The 18,825-nt window shown below is 53.3% G+C and overlaps 4 protein-coding genes across 4 annotated transcripts in view; 1 reads left to right on the top strand and 3 right to left on the bottom strand.

Moving 5' to 3' along the window:
* Positions 1 to 859: 859 nt before the first annotated feature.
* On the bottom strand, positions 860 to 12,614 carry PODANS_2_8620 (uncharacterized protein; the record flags this gene model as incomplete). Its single annotated transcript, XM_001911632.1, has 3 exons — positions 860 to 1,546; positions 1,619 to 12,504; positions 12,560 to 12,614. 3 exons carry the CDS (start codon positions 12,612 to 12,614, stop codon positions 860 to 862), a joined length of 11,628 nt encoding a protein of 3,875 aa, XP_001911667.1.
* Positions 12,615 to 14,077: 1,463 nt separating this feature from the next.
* On the bottom strand, positions 14,078 to 14,824 carry PODANS_2_8610 (uncharacterized protein; the record flags this gene model as incomplete). Its single annotated transcript, XM_001911631.1, has 1 exon — positions 14,078 to 14,824. The coding sequence occupies one exon, from the start codon at positions 14,822 to 14,824 to the stop codon at positions 14,078 to 14,080; it is 747 nt and encodes a 248-aa protein (XP_001911666.1).
* A 2,224-nt stretch (positions 14,825 to 17,048) lies between these two features.
* Positions 17,049 to 17,534, bottom strand: PODANS_2_8600 (uncharacterized protein; the record flags this gene model as incomplete). The annotated part of the gene is made up of 1 exon (XM_001911630.1): positions 17,049 to 17,534. One exon carries the CDS (start codon positions 17,532 to 17,534, stop codon positions 17,049 to 17,051), a length of 486 nt encoding a protein of 161 aa, XP_001911665.1.
* Positions 17,535 to 18,769: 1,235 nt separating this feature from the next.
* The window catches only part of PODANS_2_8590 (uncharacterized protein), a gene marked incomplete at both ends in the record, with an annotated part of 477 nt that continues 421 nt past the window's right edge, over positions 18,770 to 18,825 (top strand). The window contains one exon of the mRNA XM_001911629.1: positions 18,770 to 18,820. Within this exon, the coding sequence (XP_001911664.1) occupies positions 18,770 to 18,820 (51 nt within the window). The remainder of the gene's footprint in view (positions 18,821 to 18,825) is intronic.

Genomic DNA, 18,825 nt, shown 5'->3' with positions numbered 1-18,825 from the left:
GAAGGCGTCGTTGTCGTGTGCTGTTTTGACACAGTTAGTGACGGTGGGGGGAGGAGGGCAAGAGGTGAACGGACTCGTTATGGCTAGTAATTGGTCCCCAATAAAAATCGCGGAATCGTACTGGGCTTTGTTCATGGCGTCCTGCCGCCAGGAGCGGAGGAATTTCTCCATGTTGGAGTTGTTGGAGGAGGAGGATTGGTGCGCGGTTGTTGCCATGCTGATGAGGGCGGGTGGTGGTGGTGGTGGTGGTGGTGGTGATGATGGTTCATGGGTTGGTGTTGGTGGCAGTTTGGGTGTTGGAAATGAACCAAGGTGGATGTCGACATGAGATTGAGCAAATACGGTTTTGTTCGAATGGTCAAGCAAACCTGCCCAATTGTCGACCACGTCCCTTCCAGGAATCCACCTTGCGACCAAATGTCAATATTTTGCAAGGCGCAACTGTGATCGACCTGGGGGACGCGGCTGCCAAGAAAGACCCGACGCGATTTGGCGGGGTCGCGAACTCAGGTGAGGTCTTGGAAGGGTGCACGGGCCATATTTCACTTGCCACACTCAAACATCAATAAACTCTCAGGGTCAGCAAAAGTGTAAACAAAAACATGGCATTATTGGTATCAAACACCCCATAAACCTCAAATCTAATCCCACACCCCGTCACATAATCCCATCTTTTCCTGCTTCTCCCAGACCCATATATAAACCATGACAAATCCTTCGCTGTGATCAACCCATCCATATAACAAATGCAAACGCTCACTCCCATAACCCCCTTAAATAAAATCACCATGTTATTCATTCTCGTGCCCATCCATCACCAAATCACCCCCCATATCATACACCTTCCCCCTTCCCCCCCTCACAACCAAGGCATCCACAACGGATCCAGCGTAACTGCCAAACTAACCGGATTAACCGCCTTGCTAATCAAGTCAATAACCGTCTGATGCGCCGGCAGGTTCGCCGCCGGAGCCTGCGCCAACGAAACCGCTTTCTTGACCACAATATCGCAGTTCGCCTGCACCGTCTCCCGCAGCTGAGTCTCCGTCAGGCCCGTCGTCCTGTTAGACGTGAACCAAAACATCATCTCGTCCCTCACATACAGCGTCAGGGCATGCTCCAGCTGGAACTGCGGCTCCGTCAGGCACCGCGCAATCGCCATGATGGACGCGGCAAAGATCCCCTCCGTCGCCAGGGGGCCCATCAACGTCTGCATGTTGGGTGTCAGCCGGAAAGGTACGTGCTCCGAGTGGTAAAAGATTGGTCGGTTTTGGGCAATCTGCGAAAGGAGCTCGGAGCCCCAGATGTTGCCCGTCTTTCTGGAAATGTTAAACTTGTTGGGGTATCGCTTGTCGATGTGAAGCGTGTACGTCATAAACGTCAGCGCCGCCAGCTGGTAGGCAAACCGGCGACGGAACAGCCAAAACTCGGAAAAGTCGGGGTAGGCCAGCTGGAAGTACTCCAACGCGATGGTGTGGTCGACATACTTTTCCTGAATCGCACGCATCACCTCCAGACGAGCCGTATTCAACTGCTCTTGTTTCTGCTGCGGAGTCAGGGCCTGGTTAGGGTGGGCTGGTCCAGAATGTCCCGGGGGGCCGGAGCGGGAAAAACTTACACCTCCCTTGTTGTCCATGAGCGCTCTAAGCTTTTCCATGGTGTACATGATGGGCTCGTCCTTGGAAATACTGTTCCGACGGCAGTGGTCCTCGTAGATGGCCTGGAGCGAGATCCAAGAAGTGTCCTCCTGAACTAGACGGAATGTTGGCGCAATCGGAATCATCAACGGCAACGTGAACTGCAGATCGCGGCGACGGCTCTCCTTCTTGCTGGCTAGTGTCTGGTTGAGTTGACGGAACAGTTGCAAGACGCGCTCCTCACGACGGCACTGGCGATGGGCAGGATGCTGAACCATAAACGCATGCATGCTTCCGTCATGGCCACGAATCTTGAGACGGCGGTGCGTGGAACCCGTGTTGCGCACAAGGTCGACGTTGGGCAAGAACCGCTCGATCCGTATGAAGTCCTGGTTCTTGTCCTTGTGCTGGAGGTATTGTCCCGGGACCTCGACATCGTCAAACTTTTGGTACCGGAACTCGCTGAGGTGCGGAGAGTAATGCGCAAACGACTCCAGTGGCTGCGGTGTCTGGCGGCGGTCCAGCTTCTCTTCGAACTTGTCGCGCCACTTCCTCAGTTTGTGAATGTACTCATACATGGTGGGTTTAACTCTCACAAAGTCGGCCTCGAAGGAGCTTCGGATGTGAGCTGGGAGTATCGTCTCCGCAAATTTGATAATGTTGGACTCGGTTGCCTGGGGAAGCTTGACCTCTCTGGCGTACAGCTGTGGCGACCGGCTCACATACGACAGGCTGTCGTTGAACAAGGCCACAATCAAGCGGTACGCATCATCATCAGGCGGGCACTTGAAGTGCTTCTGAATCATATCCACCATTGTCTCCATCGACAGAGCCAGCAGAGGGAACGCAGTCTTGAGCACGCTCATGATATCCTCAGTGAGCTCCCAGGGCTGCTTCTTGTGACCTGCTTGCTGCTCGGCCGGCACAGGAGCAGCATTGTTGGGATTGCCGGCCTCCTTAGGCTCAGTCTTGACCTGGTTGGCATCGCCGTTCGCCGTGGCAGGTCTCGACCCATCAGCTCCCTCTGTCTTCGCCCCGGCAGCTCCTGCTTCCTGCTTGGCAACCGCTGGTGACCCGTTAGGCTTGTTGGCAGCAGCAGCAGCAGCTTGCTGACTGCGCTGTCGAGCCTTGTTCTCCTGCGCCTTCTTGATGGCAAGATAATCTTCCTTGCTGGTGCGAAGCTGGAAGTAAAGCGCCTGAGGGAACGTCTTGGCAATCTTGATGAGAATGGCAAACACCCTCGGCGCCTCTTTGTGCGAGATGCCATTGAGAAGCTGCGGCACAAACGTGATCCACCACCAGACGTGAATATCCCCCTTGAAATCATCAAACCCTCCGGCAATGGTGCCATTGGCATCATCCAGGCTGAGAAGCCAGAGAATCCGAGCGACCAGCTTCCGAGACTTGTAGTTCTTGTAGCTGGAAGCAGCCTGCAGATAGCTCGTCACAGCCTGCTTCGCCGTGCTCAAGTCTGCCGGGTTGTCCTTGAACTTTCGGTCGTTGAAGTAGCCCCATTCGGCCCACGCCTTGGCTGCGGTGATGTCATAGTACAACGCCGTGCCGTAGGAGCCGTCGGCCTCCTCCTTCTGGCCAAGCTTCTCCTGGAACATGCCCTTGAGAGTGTAAAACTCGGCCTTTTGTGTCGTGTTGAAGTAGTTGAGGTTGGTGTTGTTGATCACGTCCAAACCGTTGGTAAGCTCATCGGCGTTCTGATAATGGCACTTGGCCTGCTCACGGAGCTTGAGGAAGGCTTCCTGGATTTCAATGTTGGGGAGCGTGTAGATCCGCGTGAGTTGAGTCACGCAGACATCCGGCAAGGCGTGCTTTCGCGCGACGTGAGCAAAGCGGTTGATAATCCATGCCGTCTCGTGATATCCACGGTAGGCATACGAAGCGCCACCAGCATTCTGTCCCTGCGCGGGAACCAGCTGAAGATAGGTGTTGTTGATCAGCCCAAAGATGTGCTGTCTCCAAGTTACCAGATCATGCCAGGCCACAATATCGTCCCATGTATTTGGCAGGCGATCGCGCCACGTCGTGAGTAGCAGCTTGAGCTCGCCCGACTTGACATCAAGGTTCTGCTGGGTGGTGTTGGCAAGGCTCGTGCAGATGATGCTAGCATCGTGCAGCTCGACGAGCTGCTGGAAGTTTTGCAGAACCGGGATATGCGCAGCCGTGAGACGCTCAGGAAGCTGATGCCACTTGCGGATTGACAGTTGAATGGCCTCGTCGACATGACGGTTGAAGTCTTGCAAACTCTCCTGCTTGTGGTAAAACTTGATCAGCGACATAAACGCCCTGAAGAACGCGCGTCTTGGTGTCGGCGCGTCCATGACACCCGCAATTATCGTGTCAAGACCCTCCCTGTTCTCGGCGTTCTGCCAATACTCCTGACTCCGCCAAGCGCACTCAAGCACAAGGTCCTGGAAGTTCTCGTGCTTGGCAAAGTCCTGGAGGACGTCCCACTGTTGAAGCTTCTGCGCGCAAATCACCCACTGGTCCTCCCACAGCATGTACTCCGACTCCGAAAACGGCACGACACCTGTCCTAGCCTTGATTTGCGCGTTTTCATACATGCGCTGAGCCTTCTCCCACATGCCATGCTGCTCATACGACAAGGCGGCATTGCTTTCCACAAACTGGCAACGCCTACGCCAGGTGCCATAAAACAAATCTTCCTCCCCAAGCGAAGCATAAAGCTCAACCAGAGCGTCCAGGTTGCTCTCCCGAACAGCCACCGAGTCGATCTCGGGCTTGATGGCAGCCTTCTCCAGCTGATACAGGGCCGTGTACCACGCATCATATGTCTTGGCCGTGAACTTGAGCACATGAGGCGGGATCTTGCAGTCAGGCCAAGTGCGAACCGCGGCATTCATAAGAGACTGGACCACATTTGGTCTCTTGTCAATCTGGCGGGAGTGGTAATCCTTGGTCAGGAGAGTCACCATTCCGCGCTCGAGATCAGCCCGGTCCTCCTTGGCTGTGGCAGACCAGAACATGGGAAACAAAGCCACCCAAAGCTGGTCGGAAAGCTTGGGATCGATGTGCTGCAACTGAGTGATGGGCTCAAGAACATCACGGACCCTCACGTCACCAATCTCCGAAATGAACCGGCGATGGCCCGCCATGAAAGCCTCATACTTGTCATCAGGAATCAGCTCTGGCTCGCGAGAATCCTTGGCATAAACACCAGCAAGAGCCGAAAGTGGCAGCGTTCGGAAGTCGTCGCTCTGAAGCTGAATCGTGGGGTTCATGTCGACACCACCAAGTAGAAGCTGTGATGCCTGGGCCAACCAGTATGACTCGCCCAGCGTCTCCCAGTTCTGGTTCAGGATGACATACGCCAGTCGAGTGCTCGCTGTCTTGGACAAGCTCTTGTCAAAGATGGACATGAACTTGTTGCGCATCTCGACATCCTGAGCTCTTGTGCCAATAAGGAACGCATGTTCCAAACGCACCGTGAGCTCCGTCCGCGTGATCTTGGGATCCTCATAGATGCGAATGACGAGGTCCAAAAACTTCATCAGCAGTTTCGGATCTTGGCGATGCTCAAAAGTGACCATCTTGTGCAACACGGCCGTTTTCTCCTTCAAGGACGGCCATGTACCCTCGGAGCGGAACACCCAGCCCTCAACCATCTCCAGGATCTTCTCACACAGCTCGACATGCAACGACTTCTCCACAAGGGTCGCCAACACACTTAGAAAAGGGCGGCGGTTGTCTCCAAGGATGTCCATCCGCAAGGCAGTAACCTCGATAGCCTTGAGAATGAGGCACGTCTGGACTTGAAGATCGTACGGCTTCATCTCAGTTGCGCTGCTTTGGCCGTCCGCTGGGCGCGTTCCGGTGGTTGTTTGGGCCACAAAAGCATAATGAGAGACATGGTCCCTGGCCAGCTTTGCCTGCAACGACTTCATGATGGCAGGTATGTGCTGGTCGATCGACTCAGGCCTGCGGCGCCCAAGAGACCATAGGATATTGATACCAGAAACGTAGTTGCCAGCATTCATGCTTTCAGTAGCAATGTTGGACAAGAAAGTGATAATCTCGGAAGTCTGCGCCTCGGTCTCGCCATCAGCATCGGCATCCTCCATGGGGACGTCTTCGGGAACGGCATCAAGAATGCGCTTGACGATCGGCTTGATGTCCAGGTCACCGTGATACCCCCCGTCGTCATAATGCAAGCAGTCCTGGATCTCAGGGTTTTCGCACTTGAGACACTTCTCCAGAATCCGCTGGATCTGGGTCATGTTCTTCTGGATCCAGTCATCAGACTTGAAATTGAGGATGGTCCGAACAACCTGCAGAGTATTGATGATGTTGGTGGTGAACTTGTCGTCAAATTTGGGACTTTCCTTGTCCCCGGATGGCTCCGCCGTGAGAACAGCCACAGCCTTGTCGCTGACAAGAACGAGATCAGTGACGTTGGGGAACAAGTCTACTTCGAGATCTCCCCAGTACTGAGGCTGCAAAAGGTTGTAAAGCAGGGTCAGGGCCTTGCAGCACAGATCAGTCGAAGGCGGAGCCGGTGCGGGAAGAGATGGTGTCGCGGCGGCATGCGGCCTTGCAGAGGGAAGCGGGTAACGCTCATTGAGCTGAGCAATGAACTCCACCAGATACTTGATCATCTTCTGACGGGCCAACGCAGGAATCTGGTATTCACCACGCTCCGGCTGTCTAGTGGCCGAAGGAGAAGAGCCTGTGGCGTCCTCAAGCCTCCGCTTCTTCGTATTTGGTGACTCGGACAAGGCACGAGGTGGCTCGGTGGGCTTCCCTTCCACCCTTTGCTTCTCCCACTCCCAGATGAGCCACATCATGTTCAACGCAAGCTTCTTGCTTTCGTTGGATGGGTTCGGAGGAGACGCGACCTTGCGGAGACACTGAATAATGACCATGGCGAACTTATCACGGGAATCGTAGAACAGGGTCGGATGCCGGACCAAAAACTGGAAAATGCAAGCGATCTGCTGTGCGTTCTGGCTCTCCTCGGCCAAAATCCGGCGGGGTGCCATAGCCCAAGGCGGGTTTCGATCACCTGGACTGACCGCGCAATGCTTGGGCATAACAGGTGCCATCAACTCCAATGCCTGCGTGACGAGGGACCGCCCCTCGTTCTGGTTTGTCTTTAGCAAAGACGAGTAAATCTGGGTCACGATCTTGACGGGTGTTTCGTAATGGGCGATGAAGTAACCTATTACCACATACGCCGCATGCTTGTTGATAACATCATCCAGACGGATGTAGGTCCAGCCAAACTTGATGAAGTCTTTCCTAAAAGATTCAAGCATCCCACTGTGATACTTGACGAGCATCGCCGAAAGCTGCAGTACCTCCATTCTCGTGTGATCGATGCGGGGCTGAGAAAGGTCGTCATGGGGGCCCGTTGGATTCGCCCTCCAGATCTTGGTGTTGATCGAGTCAATTACGGACTTGTCCAGGAACTTTGGGCCAGTGGTCTTGTTAGGCCAGTGGCGCATGACGTCCATCGCGAGAATCGGGTTGACAATGTTGTGGATGAGATACCATTTCGTCCGCTGAGAGGCCGTTCTCCCCGCATAGATGTCAAGACACCGCAGCACCACCGCTCTCCAGAAATCGATACTGTTGCTGCAGATGATGTGCTTGTAAATGTGCGAGAGCAGAACCTGCGTCTCGCGGAAGTCATCGGCAGTGACAGACTCGATCAAGCTGAGCAATGGCTCCAAGTCCTCAGGCTTGCGCTCCAGAGCCTTGGTGAGGATGCTCATGAGCTGTTCAGATGCTTGATCAGCTGGCAGGCGCAGGTATGGTGGCAAGGAGTTGTTCTTCAAACTGCGTTCAAGCTCCTTGCCGACCTGCTTGAGCCAGTCGATGCGCTCCTTGCCGTCCAACCAGTACATGAGGTTGGAGCTGGGGAACTGACAGAGAGCATCCAGCAGGTTGATAGTGTTGACAATGGCAACGAACTTGTTGTCCTTGTTCTGCTGGCCAGCCGTGATGCACCTTTTCATGATGGTGTCCACATTCGCAGCACCCCACGCCCGGAGCTCCTGGCTGTCTGGGTGTCGGAGAGCCTGGGACATGAACCGGCCATATTTCAGCTCGTCCAACTTGCCAATAAACATGGCCCAAACATCCGTAGCATACTTGTTGAGGTAGCGGTAAAGCGGCACACGGAAAGGGCTGAGATGAGTCCGTCTCAGCTTCTCTTCCAGGTCAAGGACGTTGTCAACAACCCGCTCCTTGAAGTGCCTGGCAGCATCCGGCAGCAAGTGGAAGATGTTGAACACGGCAGCAATGACCTTCATCGACTGCTGTTGCTCGAAAAAGGTAAAGGATGCCTCCTGCAGGAAGGCCGGATCGGCGATCTGCTTGATGTGATCCAGCAGACGGGAACCGATCTCGACCTTGAAATAAGTCGTCAAGAGTCTAAGCAACCGGGCAAGATTCTCCAAACTATGGACAGTCAATCGCTTGGCGTCCTGAAGACTAGCGAGAACAGGCCGAAGCCCCGACTGGAGCAGATCTTTGGGAAGCTTGGTCGTATGCTGGAGGACAGACCTCAAAGCATTGTTGGCTGCCTCGATCGTAGGCTGAGAGTCCGAGTAGAGGCACTTGAAAAACACGCCGACAACCTTGCCCCTCGTCGGGTTATTCTGCCCTTGCCCAAACTCATCGAAGCTCATGGCGCTGCTGAGAATCTTGATGCAAGAGACACGGAGATTCACAATGAAGTGCTGTGTCCTGAACTCGAGGGCCTTCTGAGCGAGCGAATCATCACTGGCATCAGCCAGAGCCAGAGACTCCATAAGCAGTCTGTTGAGATCGCTGTCAAAGGGGACGAAATCCTTCTTGAGAGACATGTAGTAGGAGACGGCATCCACAAAGCCGATCTGAATAGCGAATGGAAGCGCACGCAGAGGCTTGTTGAAAATCGGCCGCAGCAACTGTGCCTTGTTTGGCTCAAGCAACTCCCACACCTCGGCGCCAGCAGCTTTGGCGATCAACTCGAGGGAACGGCGTGCCGTCTCACGCACATGGCGGTTCATGTGGGACAGCTCCCCATTCAGCATCACAATGATATTGGGAATGCGAGCAAACTTTGGGTTGACCTGCGACTGGGGTGTCGGTGGCTGTGGTTGTTGTCCTGCAGCAGGAGTTGGTGGCTGTTGATGGAAGCAGTCTGACTTTTTGATCCCTTTGGTGAGTCTAGTCAGGAGCATCTCAAGAGTGACCTGCGCCGATCTTCTGGTCTTCTCTGACAGATCCTGAGGCATATCCTTGATGACGTACATTAAAGCACGTACCAAGTCCATCTGCTTCGACACAACCCATTGATCTCCGAGATCAATGTCATTGAGCAGGTACTTGATCCCCAGCGTGCCTCCGGTCTTGGTGAACCACTCCTCCTCATAGCATCCATGGCAAAAGGCAGACGCCAAGGTGTTGAAGAAGGCAAGACGCGAAACATTTTTGGCGTCGTTGAAGATGGTGAGGGCCGAATTGTACACCTCCTTAATCATACGCTCGGCTGCTTCTCTGATCTCGGGGTTCTCTGATGCAAGCGAGTCCAGAATTGCGTCGGAAAACACCCGAGATTCAAGGAACAGAGGTCCCTCGCCCGCTTTGTGGTCAAACGGGCTGACCAATCTCTTCATGTCAACCAGTGCTCGTCCGACCTCGACAATGGTGAAATGCCGAGCAAGATTCATGAGAAAGCCATCCACCTCCGACTTGAAGGCTGGGATAGACTCGGCAAACACAAGCGCCTTGATGAGCCGCTTCAGCAGCGCCTCTTCCTCGTTCTTCTTGACAATTGATCGCTCCCGATCGGTGGTTTCAAAGGCAGAAATATCGACAGCCCTGTTGCGTTTCACCAAGTCCTGCGCCTGGAGCCGTACCAGACGGGGAAGATCATCCGGAAGGTTGTCAAACCCGATGCGGAGCTTCACCTGGGCCGTGATGAGACTCAAGGCCTGCTTCTTGTAGTAGGCATCATATTGTTTGGCCGCAACACTTGACAGGCCTTTCCCAGGCTTTGGCGTTTCCATCAATTTCTGAACAGCCAGGTCAATTCCGAGATGGGCTGGGAAAGCTCTGTCTCTCTTCGACCCAATCAATCTCACGTCAAAGCTGGCACGATCATCGACGTATTGCTCAAACGTCACAGGCAGCGCGTCGGTCATGAACTTCCTGTTGCGACCTCCAAGCTTTCCGAGAATTCTCAGCGTGGTGTGGGCGTGGAAGTGACTGTAAGGGTGCGGCTTGAGGTGATCAAACAAGGCGGTCATGAGATCATCGATAACGGGTGCCATAATGGGATCTAGGTAGTCAGCCGTGAGGTTGTCAACGCAGAGCTCCAGTGTCCGAAGACCTTGTCCCACCAAGTCTGTACCTGCCCGAAGCGCTACTACCAGAGGGCGCATCAGGTAACTCAAGTGAGGTAGGAGGTTGCTCAGCCTTGCGGGCACCGTAAGACAAAGCTCGACGTAGAGATCGCGCTCGGATGGCTTGCGGGCAGCCAGCAGGAGGTTGTTCAGCACATCCAGCAGCATTTCCAACAGCGGCAATATCTGCTTGTAGAGATGCTCGAATTTGCCACCTCCAATGCTTCTGAACAAGGAGCGAAGCAGGAAGAAATAATTCATCGGTTCCTCCGCCTTGGTCGACAGCTCAATGGACTTGGTCACGATATCCACCACATGAGGTAGCAGAACCTGCTCGTTGGACGAGGCGAACAGGGTAACCGCCATGAAGGCCAGTTTGAAGAGTCGCAGAAGAATGGCCGACTTCTTGATGTCGGCCGAGCCAACATCTTCGATCCGCTCCATAAGAAAGCGCAGAAGCATGCCGCAGAAGCTTGGGGAAGTGGCCTCGCTGGCCAGGAAGAACTGGGGAATGTGCAGGAGCGCCGTGTGCTCGTGCATCATTTCATAAAGTCGTGGAATTTCCTGTTGGAAAACCTCGTGGAAAGTAGCGGCATCAATGCAGTGGAAAACCGTCGCAAAAGTCTCCAAGAGGTCCTTTTCCTCCTTTCCACTAGAAACCATGTAGAAATTCGCCATGAACTCTACTGGGGAGCTGTACAGCGACTCGGTGACCGGCTTCTCGATTTCGTAGTATCTGAAAACGTAGGCGCCTTCGCGGAACAGCTTGATAATGACCTTGACCTCCTCGGCAGTAAATCCATGGGCAACTTCTGCCCATGGATGAGGGGCACCTGTCAAGTCAACACTGCCCTGTGGATTGCAACTCTTCAGCTGGTAGACGGTATTCTTGAGCCCGTTCATCAGGTTCTTGAACAGAAATTTGTTGTCGACCACCGGATCCGCAGCCCTGTCGCGAGGGTTTGTTGTCTTAATGGGCATCGCAGTGAAAATGTCGATTTCGTCCCACTCTGGCGGGTGCTTCTTGTCGGCCAAATATGTCTCGGGAAAGAGGCCAGCCGTTTGCAGGGCGTATAGCTTGGACAACTTGACCGCATTGTGATATTGCCTGTTCATGGCAGCGAACTTGTCGCCGATGGCGTTCAGAATCATGATGAGATAATGCCTCGCGTCCACCTTGTTTGGCAAGCGTGCTATACACTCAGCCATGTTGAGGAGAAGCTTCGCGCTCATGGTCTGGAAGCTGGTGCCCGGGAAATTATCCTGCAGATTGCGAGTGTACACTTCCACTGTCTTGCGGATTTGTTCTGGCGTGAGGCTCTCTCGAACGTGATGGATAAGGTCAGCCAGCATACTGTACGCTAGAGGTCTCATGGTCTCATGGACAGTAAGGCCATCTCCAATCAGCGTTCGCTCTTCCAACAATTCGTCGATCTTGGGCAGGAAGATTTTCCGGAAATTGAAGTTGATAATGTGCCGGATGGCCACCAGCAATTCTTTCCGCGCGCTAGACTTTTCCCTCGGACAGTCCTTGAGCAGGCGAACGACGATGTCTGGTAGAGAGGGCAGAAAGTCTGTGAGTTGTTGCGAGTACTGTCTCAGCAGGTAGGCCAGAAAACTCATGGTCTTCACCTGGGCGGTGATGAAGTCTCCAAAGGCGGCCCGATTCTTAATGTTTGGGCTGACACCTGTGTGGATGGTCCCTCGCGCCGCGGCATCTTTGTGTGCTTGATCCTGAGCTTTCGCTTGGCAGCTCAGGGCAGACTTGATCAAGGGTACAAAGGCCTTGACGTTTTGCGCAACCGTGTTCCTGTAGACCTGGAATATCGACACAACAATAATGGGACATTCGGACAGGACTTTGAAAGATTGCATGCCCTTGAGTAGCGGCCTGTTGGACTGCTGATTAGCATCGGCATTGAAATCGGGAGGACCACCAGTAGCGACTGGAGATCCTGGTCTCGGCGACTGTTGATGCGGCGGAAAGGCAGCCTGCGTACTACCGGGGGTAGACGGTGCACCTGGTGGACCGGTAGACGACGTGTTGTCGATCTGTTCCCTCACCACTCTATCCAATTGCTCAAACAGATCCTGGATCAAGCTCAGGAAGGTCTGTACTTTTGAACCGAGCACCGCATGTTGATGGCGCATGATATCCGAGATGGTCTTGATGCATATTATGGCATTGTCCTCGTTATCGGTTCGGACCAGGGTCATTAAGAGATCGACGACTTCTTCGGCATACGGCGCGAAGGGCTCGGGTGGTGACGGCTGGGTCGGAAGACGGTGGAGGATTTCTAGCACGCAGTTGCGCAGTCTCTGGGCGTTCGCCTGCTCAGGCGTGTTCGCTTGGAAGATGCATGGTGATCGGAGAATGATGATGAAGGCGGGCATCAATCGCTTCAGGAAATTCGGGTAGACCTGGCCAGTGGTATAGTGTTCGAGCTGGTCGCGCAGGGCCGTTGCTGCTTCGACCTTGACCCGAAGCTCTGCCAAACACGCTCAGGTCAGCTTGGACTGCACCAATGCAACGGCATGATAAGTAGGCAGCCTTACCGATGTCAGGGACACTGAGCTTCCGCACAATGTCTTCGAAGGTCCCGCTCGCCATGGCTGCGACATTCACCTCCTCGGCAGGTCACAAGTCGACAACCCGGTCAATGCGCAGCACGGTCGATAATAGTAATTGAAGTTTGATATTGACGGCTGTTAACTATCTATGCGGGCGATTAGTCCTCCGCTGTGCGATGGGTAGGAGCAACCTCGTTTAGGTGTGTGGGTTGGTTGTGGGTGAGGCGCCTGATGGTCGAACTGGAAGAAGCTCTGGGAAGCTTCAAGTTTGTCGCATTTGAGAAGACTCACTTTTGCATCTCCATCAGCGCAGTGAAATTAATAAACAGCCGCAAACTACTAGACTTTGTGAAATCTCTGCAGAGGCGGAGGGGTCGTGACTATTAAAAAGTATTCCCGGCGTTGGGTGGGAAGTGTAAAGTTTAAGACGAAGGAAGGGGTATCTTGAAAGTCAGAAAGTGACAAGTGAATTAACTGATGGAAGGCTGCGCTCCACGCTTCCTGCTGCTGCGCGTGTCAATCGAAAAATCCCAGGCCGTCGCGAAGCTGGGGGATGCGGCCGCGAAATCAAAGTACGCTAGGCTCCGCACCATCAATCTTCCGGAGAATATGGAGGGGCGTTCTAGAAGCTGAGTGGCTGTTTGCCCCATGCCAAGCCTCATGACTAGTGGGGCAGGTACGTACCGTGGCACTGGGAGATCTTATCTTATCGATTAAGCACAGTCCCCCGCAGTCACCTTCCCCAAAGTCTTGGATCATCCCGGGACATATTGGAATGATATCACTTTGACCTGACTTGGCAACTCCGGAGCCCAGGTAGTCAACAACCATAAATGCTTCAACAGGATCTTGTCATTACAATATAATAATTGTGTAGTGTATATTACTATTTCTCTTAAAGGAATGTTTTGGTCCTCGCCATCAACCACTCTAGTAGTTTTCTGGTTCTCAACCCTCATAAACAAGAATGAATGGAAACTAGCAGAAGCTAGGCCTTATTACCCATTATTACCACCAGCCAAGATAGTTAACCTTATCCCATACCAATCCAATAATGCAAAAACGATTGTCTATAGTCTTCGTGAAAATGTTCTTCGTAATATGTATGTATGTCCAAGTGAGTGTCTGGTATCAATGTGTGACACCGCCGTGTGTGTAAGCGAATGTACTGAAAGATGATTCGTAGCGAGCGTGTCTTTCGAACAGTAGCGAATTTGTGGCCTTGAATGATTGTGTTGTGTCGTGAACGATTGTCGTATAAATCATGATTTGATCTCTTTCCCAAATGCTTTGTAAATGAATGCTAGGGGTGTAAACTCCCGTAACCCCGTGCTGATGCTGATGATGCTGATGCTGATGCTGATGCTGATGTATGCAACGAATATGCGCCCCTGACAATGCTGAAACGACTGAACCCCTTATGAATGGTACTGAAACTGATATGTGAGAAACGAACGGCCGCAGCTACCAAGAACTGCCTAGCAAGATAACTATGCGAGTTGCTCAAGCAGCGAACTTGGCAGCGCGACGACCACGGACGGCGCGAGCAGCAGCACCACCACCGCAGTTGCCAGTAGGGGGAACCATGGCAGACACATCGCCGTTGGTCTCAACGGAGCTGCCAGGGTTGGGGAACAGGATATCCTTGCTATCGGCTCCGACAGTGGTGCAGTCGCCACCAATGTTGGCCGTGAACATGTCGGGGAGAGCAGCAAGAGCATCTTCGCTGCCCTCGGGACCCTCGATGCTGACAGGGGCGCAGTTCATGTAGAACTCACGGTTGCCGACCTTGTTGACCCAGGTCCAAGCAATGGTGGCGTTGCCCGTTGGGATGTCAGCGGGGATGGTGTATTCGTAGTTGTCCACACCCTCGAGCGCAGCGTTGTCGGGAAGAATGTTGCCAGCTTGGTTGCGGGCAGGGCAGCCACCCTGGATCGAGTGGAGGACCTTCCAGACAGAGGCGGCGGTGGGCGGGTTGTCATAGGTGATGGAAACCTGGCAAGAGCCACCACCGTGGACAGCAGAGCCGGTGAAGGCCATGATCTGAGTCGACCCCTTCTCCATGGGGGTAGCGGTACCGACGAACTGGGCACCGGCGCGGGCCTGGCAGGGGAAGTTGGCGCCCGTAGGGTCGAGAGGATCCTGGACAAGAGCAGGGCTGGTGTAGGGGACGGGGGTTCGGAGGAGCATGTGAGCCTGGGAAAGAGTGGCAAGGCCACCGACGGCAAGGACAGACTTGGTGAAGAACATTTTGATGGTTGGTATCGGTGTGGTGCTGGGTTGGTAGCGCAGAGCTGGCTGATACTAGAGTATCCAAACAAGGAATGACAGGACAAGTGCGGTCAACGAAACTTGGTCCTAGAAAGGAATGAAGATGGTATCTCAAAGGAGTGTGAGAGTAAGATGATTGCACCAGGCAATTAGAAAGGAAGGTGGGTCTTGAAGGAAAGACTGGAGTGGTTGATGTGAGTGTGAGGATGAGGAACCAAAAACTCCGAACCTGGAGGTTACCTGCTCCTTATATCCTCCCGTCCCAGCTCATCTCTCATGTCTACAAACAGCGGCACTGAGAACAGCATGTCGTCCGTGTGGGGACACAAAGGGCGAAGCCAGGTAGGTGCCTCTGATAGACAGGACCAAAACAAGGGCCGACGCAAAGAGGCCTTCGCAGCAGAGCATGGGATTCCCGCCGACCTTGGCATATCCCGCCCGGGCTGGCACGGCGCCGCCCATGATGACCCAGCACGTCTTGTCGCAGCTTGCGCCTATCCGGTAATGGAGCAGGGTGTACCGGCCGACTAACAACGAAGCTGAGTGGTTCCCATTGTGGTCTCTCCTGGTGGGGTATGTTTGAAGACCTGGTAGTAGGGCTGACCGTTCAGGGTCCAGCCGGCTGCATCCCAGGTTCAACACCGTAGTCCCCACAGACATCATACAATCCCCCGGAATATCAGGTCACAAGAGGCCTTGCTGGGTCGACGGCCTAGAAAGTCAATGGCTGGGTACGGAATCAGTCGCTCTGCAGTCTGTTCCTCCATGACAGATCCGTATTTCCGGCGTCAGAGGATGTTGATGTTGTCCTGCGGCAAACGCGGCACGGCGGGCTGAGTGAGGTCCATGAAAGGGTATGTTCTGGGGTCTCGCGACCCGCTATCGTGGCGCACTTGTGCAAGAGGAGAGTCTGCGGGAGAGGCTTCGGCCTGCCGTCGACCAGGGACGGAGCCAGCCGAACCTCAGCATCGATCTGCGGATCCGAAGTGTGCCGCCAGCTTCCCGAGCTGTTGAGCAGGTCAGATGACAAGTTCAGACGGTCTCAATGGTTAAGTGGTGATAGTTGGTCATGGCAGAGGTGGAAGAGTTGCCTAGACTGTTGTGATTGTTGGCCATGATCCCGTTGGGCTCGTCAATGTACCACACATAATATGATGCCAGTTCCTTTGTTGGAACAAGGATTGAAGATTGATGAGGTTCCATCACCAACGATCAAAAAGATGCAACCAGCCCCACGCACGTTGGATGTTCTGAAATGATCTGCGCTAGCTGCGTCATCTCCCGCAGGATTTGGTTCTTAGCGTTCCTTCAGTGGGGTTTAGGGCCAACAACCCCTGTGACGGATCATTAGCCTCAGCTGGTTGGGCTGTTGCTTTGGAGCATCTACCTACAATTTTGGCACCTGCTTTGTTCACTTGCATGTAATTCGAAGCTCACTTGATGGGATTTGCGAGTAGGTAAATTCTGATATAAACGGTCGGCATGGACTTTTGTTTCTTTGTTGGGGCATAAAACCGTTGAACTGACCCCTACTACCCATCCCTCACCTTTTGTCTTGTCTGGTCGTTTCCCAACGCCAGGTTGGGGGCTGGATTTTCTCACACGGTTTGGAATCAATTCATCTGTGAGACCTGACATCTCTTTAGAACTCTGGAGAGCTTAATGTTCACTTTTGTATTCGAAAAGACCCGAGTTCCTCACTGCAAGAGTAACAACACCACCACAAGAGTATGAACACCATGGATATATCACCAATTGGGCATAGTTACCGGTCTTGCCGCCCTCCTCAAGCGTGACCACGGGCCGTTACTGTATTCTTAAACAAACCGCCAAGTCGTCCACGATGCAGCAGTTCGGCAAGTTGACTCGAGTTCTCGTACAACCCGGGTGGAAGTCATCGCATTAAAGCAACTTGCACCTGTGGCGCAGACCGCTCTTCCGTCGACCCCAAGTTTAGTCATAAAACATCCAACGGCCGCCATCGCCGCAGGCCACAGTGTACACACACAACCCAGATGTTTCATCTTTCTCATTCTCTATCTAAAGATGACAGATCAATCCACATTCGCTGACGGGGACCTCGCTGATCTCGTAACCAGAACTCAAAGCCACATTATCGCTGTCTCCTCCTCTCACCTGACTCGCGACCCAAATTCCATACACCGAACCATCACGGCTCCCTCTCCTGCCGGCCGGCCATGCCTTACACAGCAGCCTCCACCTTTGCCGGTTCATTGGGATCACACCCATCAAAAACATACCCCGCCCTCGTCCACCTCTGCATCTTCTCCCGTCTAAACTCCTCCAAATCCCACTCCCTATCCTCCAGCTCATCCTCGTGATCCGGATGGAAAACATACACCTCTGCCTTTTTCGTCTCTCCTTCCACGTTCCCCTCCCCCTTCACATCCCCCACCTTCTCCAGCAACTTCACCTCGACCGTTTTCCTCACGTACTGTCCCCCCTCAAAAATGTCCAGCTTGTTCATGTTGGCGTTTGTGAGGCCGGAGGCGTACATGCCAAAGACTTTGTGGTCTTTGTCCGGGGTGATGCCGGGGTAGTCGGCGCCTCGAACGCGGCGGCGGATGTAGCCGGGGAGGATGGCGGGGGTGAAGGTGTGGAGGGCTTTGATCTCGGGGGGGACGTTGGATTGGTTGTAGCAGACGGTGTAGAAGACGTCTGGGACCATGAGGGTGCCTATTTGTTTTCTGCTTAGTATGAAATTGTAAGTGGGAAAAAAGGGGGGTGAGATGCTTGCCGTAAAAGAAGGCCGTGTGAGTCCCCTCGTCGGCTTGGACGCTGGGTTGAATATCCTCTAGGGTGACCATTTTTTTGTTTTTGTTTTGCTTTATTTGGAATCTTGAGTATTTGACTCTCTGTTGGTGAAAATATCTTCTCTGTTGGCTGTAAACTGTTAAATCTGTTTATCAAGGTCAGTTGGGCTCAGTTCATATCTTGTTCATAAAGGCCGGGGATGTCGCGGCAAGATGGAAAGGTGGGGGGGGCAGGGGGAGGAGGGGTTACACTAACACTTGCGCTAGACTTGCAACTTGACTGCCTATTTCGGAAGCTGTCTTTTGTTTCGATGTGTTGATGGAATGAGAAAAGAGAGGATATAAATTTGAAGAGATGGAGATTGTTCTCCTTTTACCCAACTTTTTTTTGCCTGACTGCCGATGATTGTTCACTGTGTCAGAGCGTGTAGGCGCCGCCAAGAACGAGAGACAAGAAGACTCACCTAGCCAAACTGTGGTATCAAAGAAGGCAAGAAAGGGTTTGTGTTGGGAGTTTGCCTCTGGATGTCACTGCAAGCAATGCCTCATTGAGGGATGCCCAATATTTAGGGGGGGAAGCTGATTGAGAGCCAAACCGATGGGGATGAGTCAGGTGATTCTTGACAAAGCGTTGGTGTCGGGTGAGAGGTAGAATGAAAGTGAGAAATAGATCATAGTTTCAGAGGGGACTTATTAGACCTATATTCCTCCCAAGAAACTGTTCCCCATTGCGGACTTGAGAGAGACTCACTGAGCTGGGTTGGCTGTGATGTCTTTAACTGTAAGAACATGACATACCAAGTAGACAGACTTTCGTGCCATTAACGAGAGATAAAGCTCACAAGTGACCCAGATATGACCAGTAACAGAAATAAAACTATAATGGTAATTGTACCTATCGCTTTGTGAGATGTCTCGTTGTCGAGTCCTCAGCATCGATGCATCGGCCCGAGCCGACATGACCCCGGTCCCACTTATTCAACTCACCCGTGGGCCTCACCCGAATTTCAACCACCTCTCATTTTCACAACTCACCACTTATACAAACGCCACTCCTCACCATCCCGCACACCTCCAACACATTCTCTCGCCTCAATCCTCACCACATCTCCCGACAAACCCTCATCAACGCCCGAAACCACAACAAACAATGAACGAAGCCCTCCAAGACGAAATCGCAGCCCTAAACTCCATCTACGGCGACTC

This window comes from Podospora anserina, chromosome 2 (genome assembly GCF_000226545.1).
Source record: "Podospora anserina S mat+ genomic DNA chromosome 2, supercontig 2".
Taxonomy (NCBI): Eukaryota; Fungi; Ascomycota; class Sordariomycetes; order Sordariales; family Podosporaceae; genus Podospora; species Podospora anserina.
The sequence above is the reverse complement of the archived record's forward strand: the minus strand, read 5'-3'. Positions and strand labels throughout refer to the sequence as shown.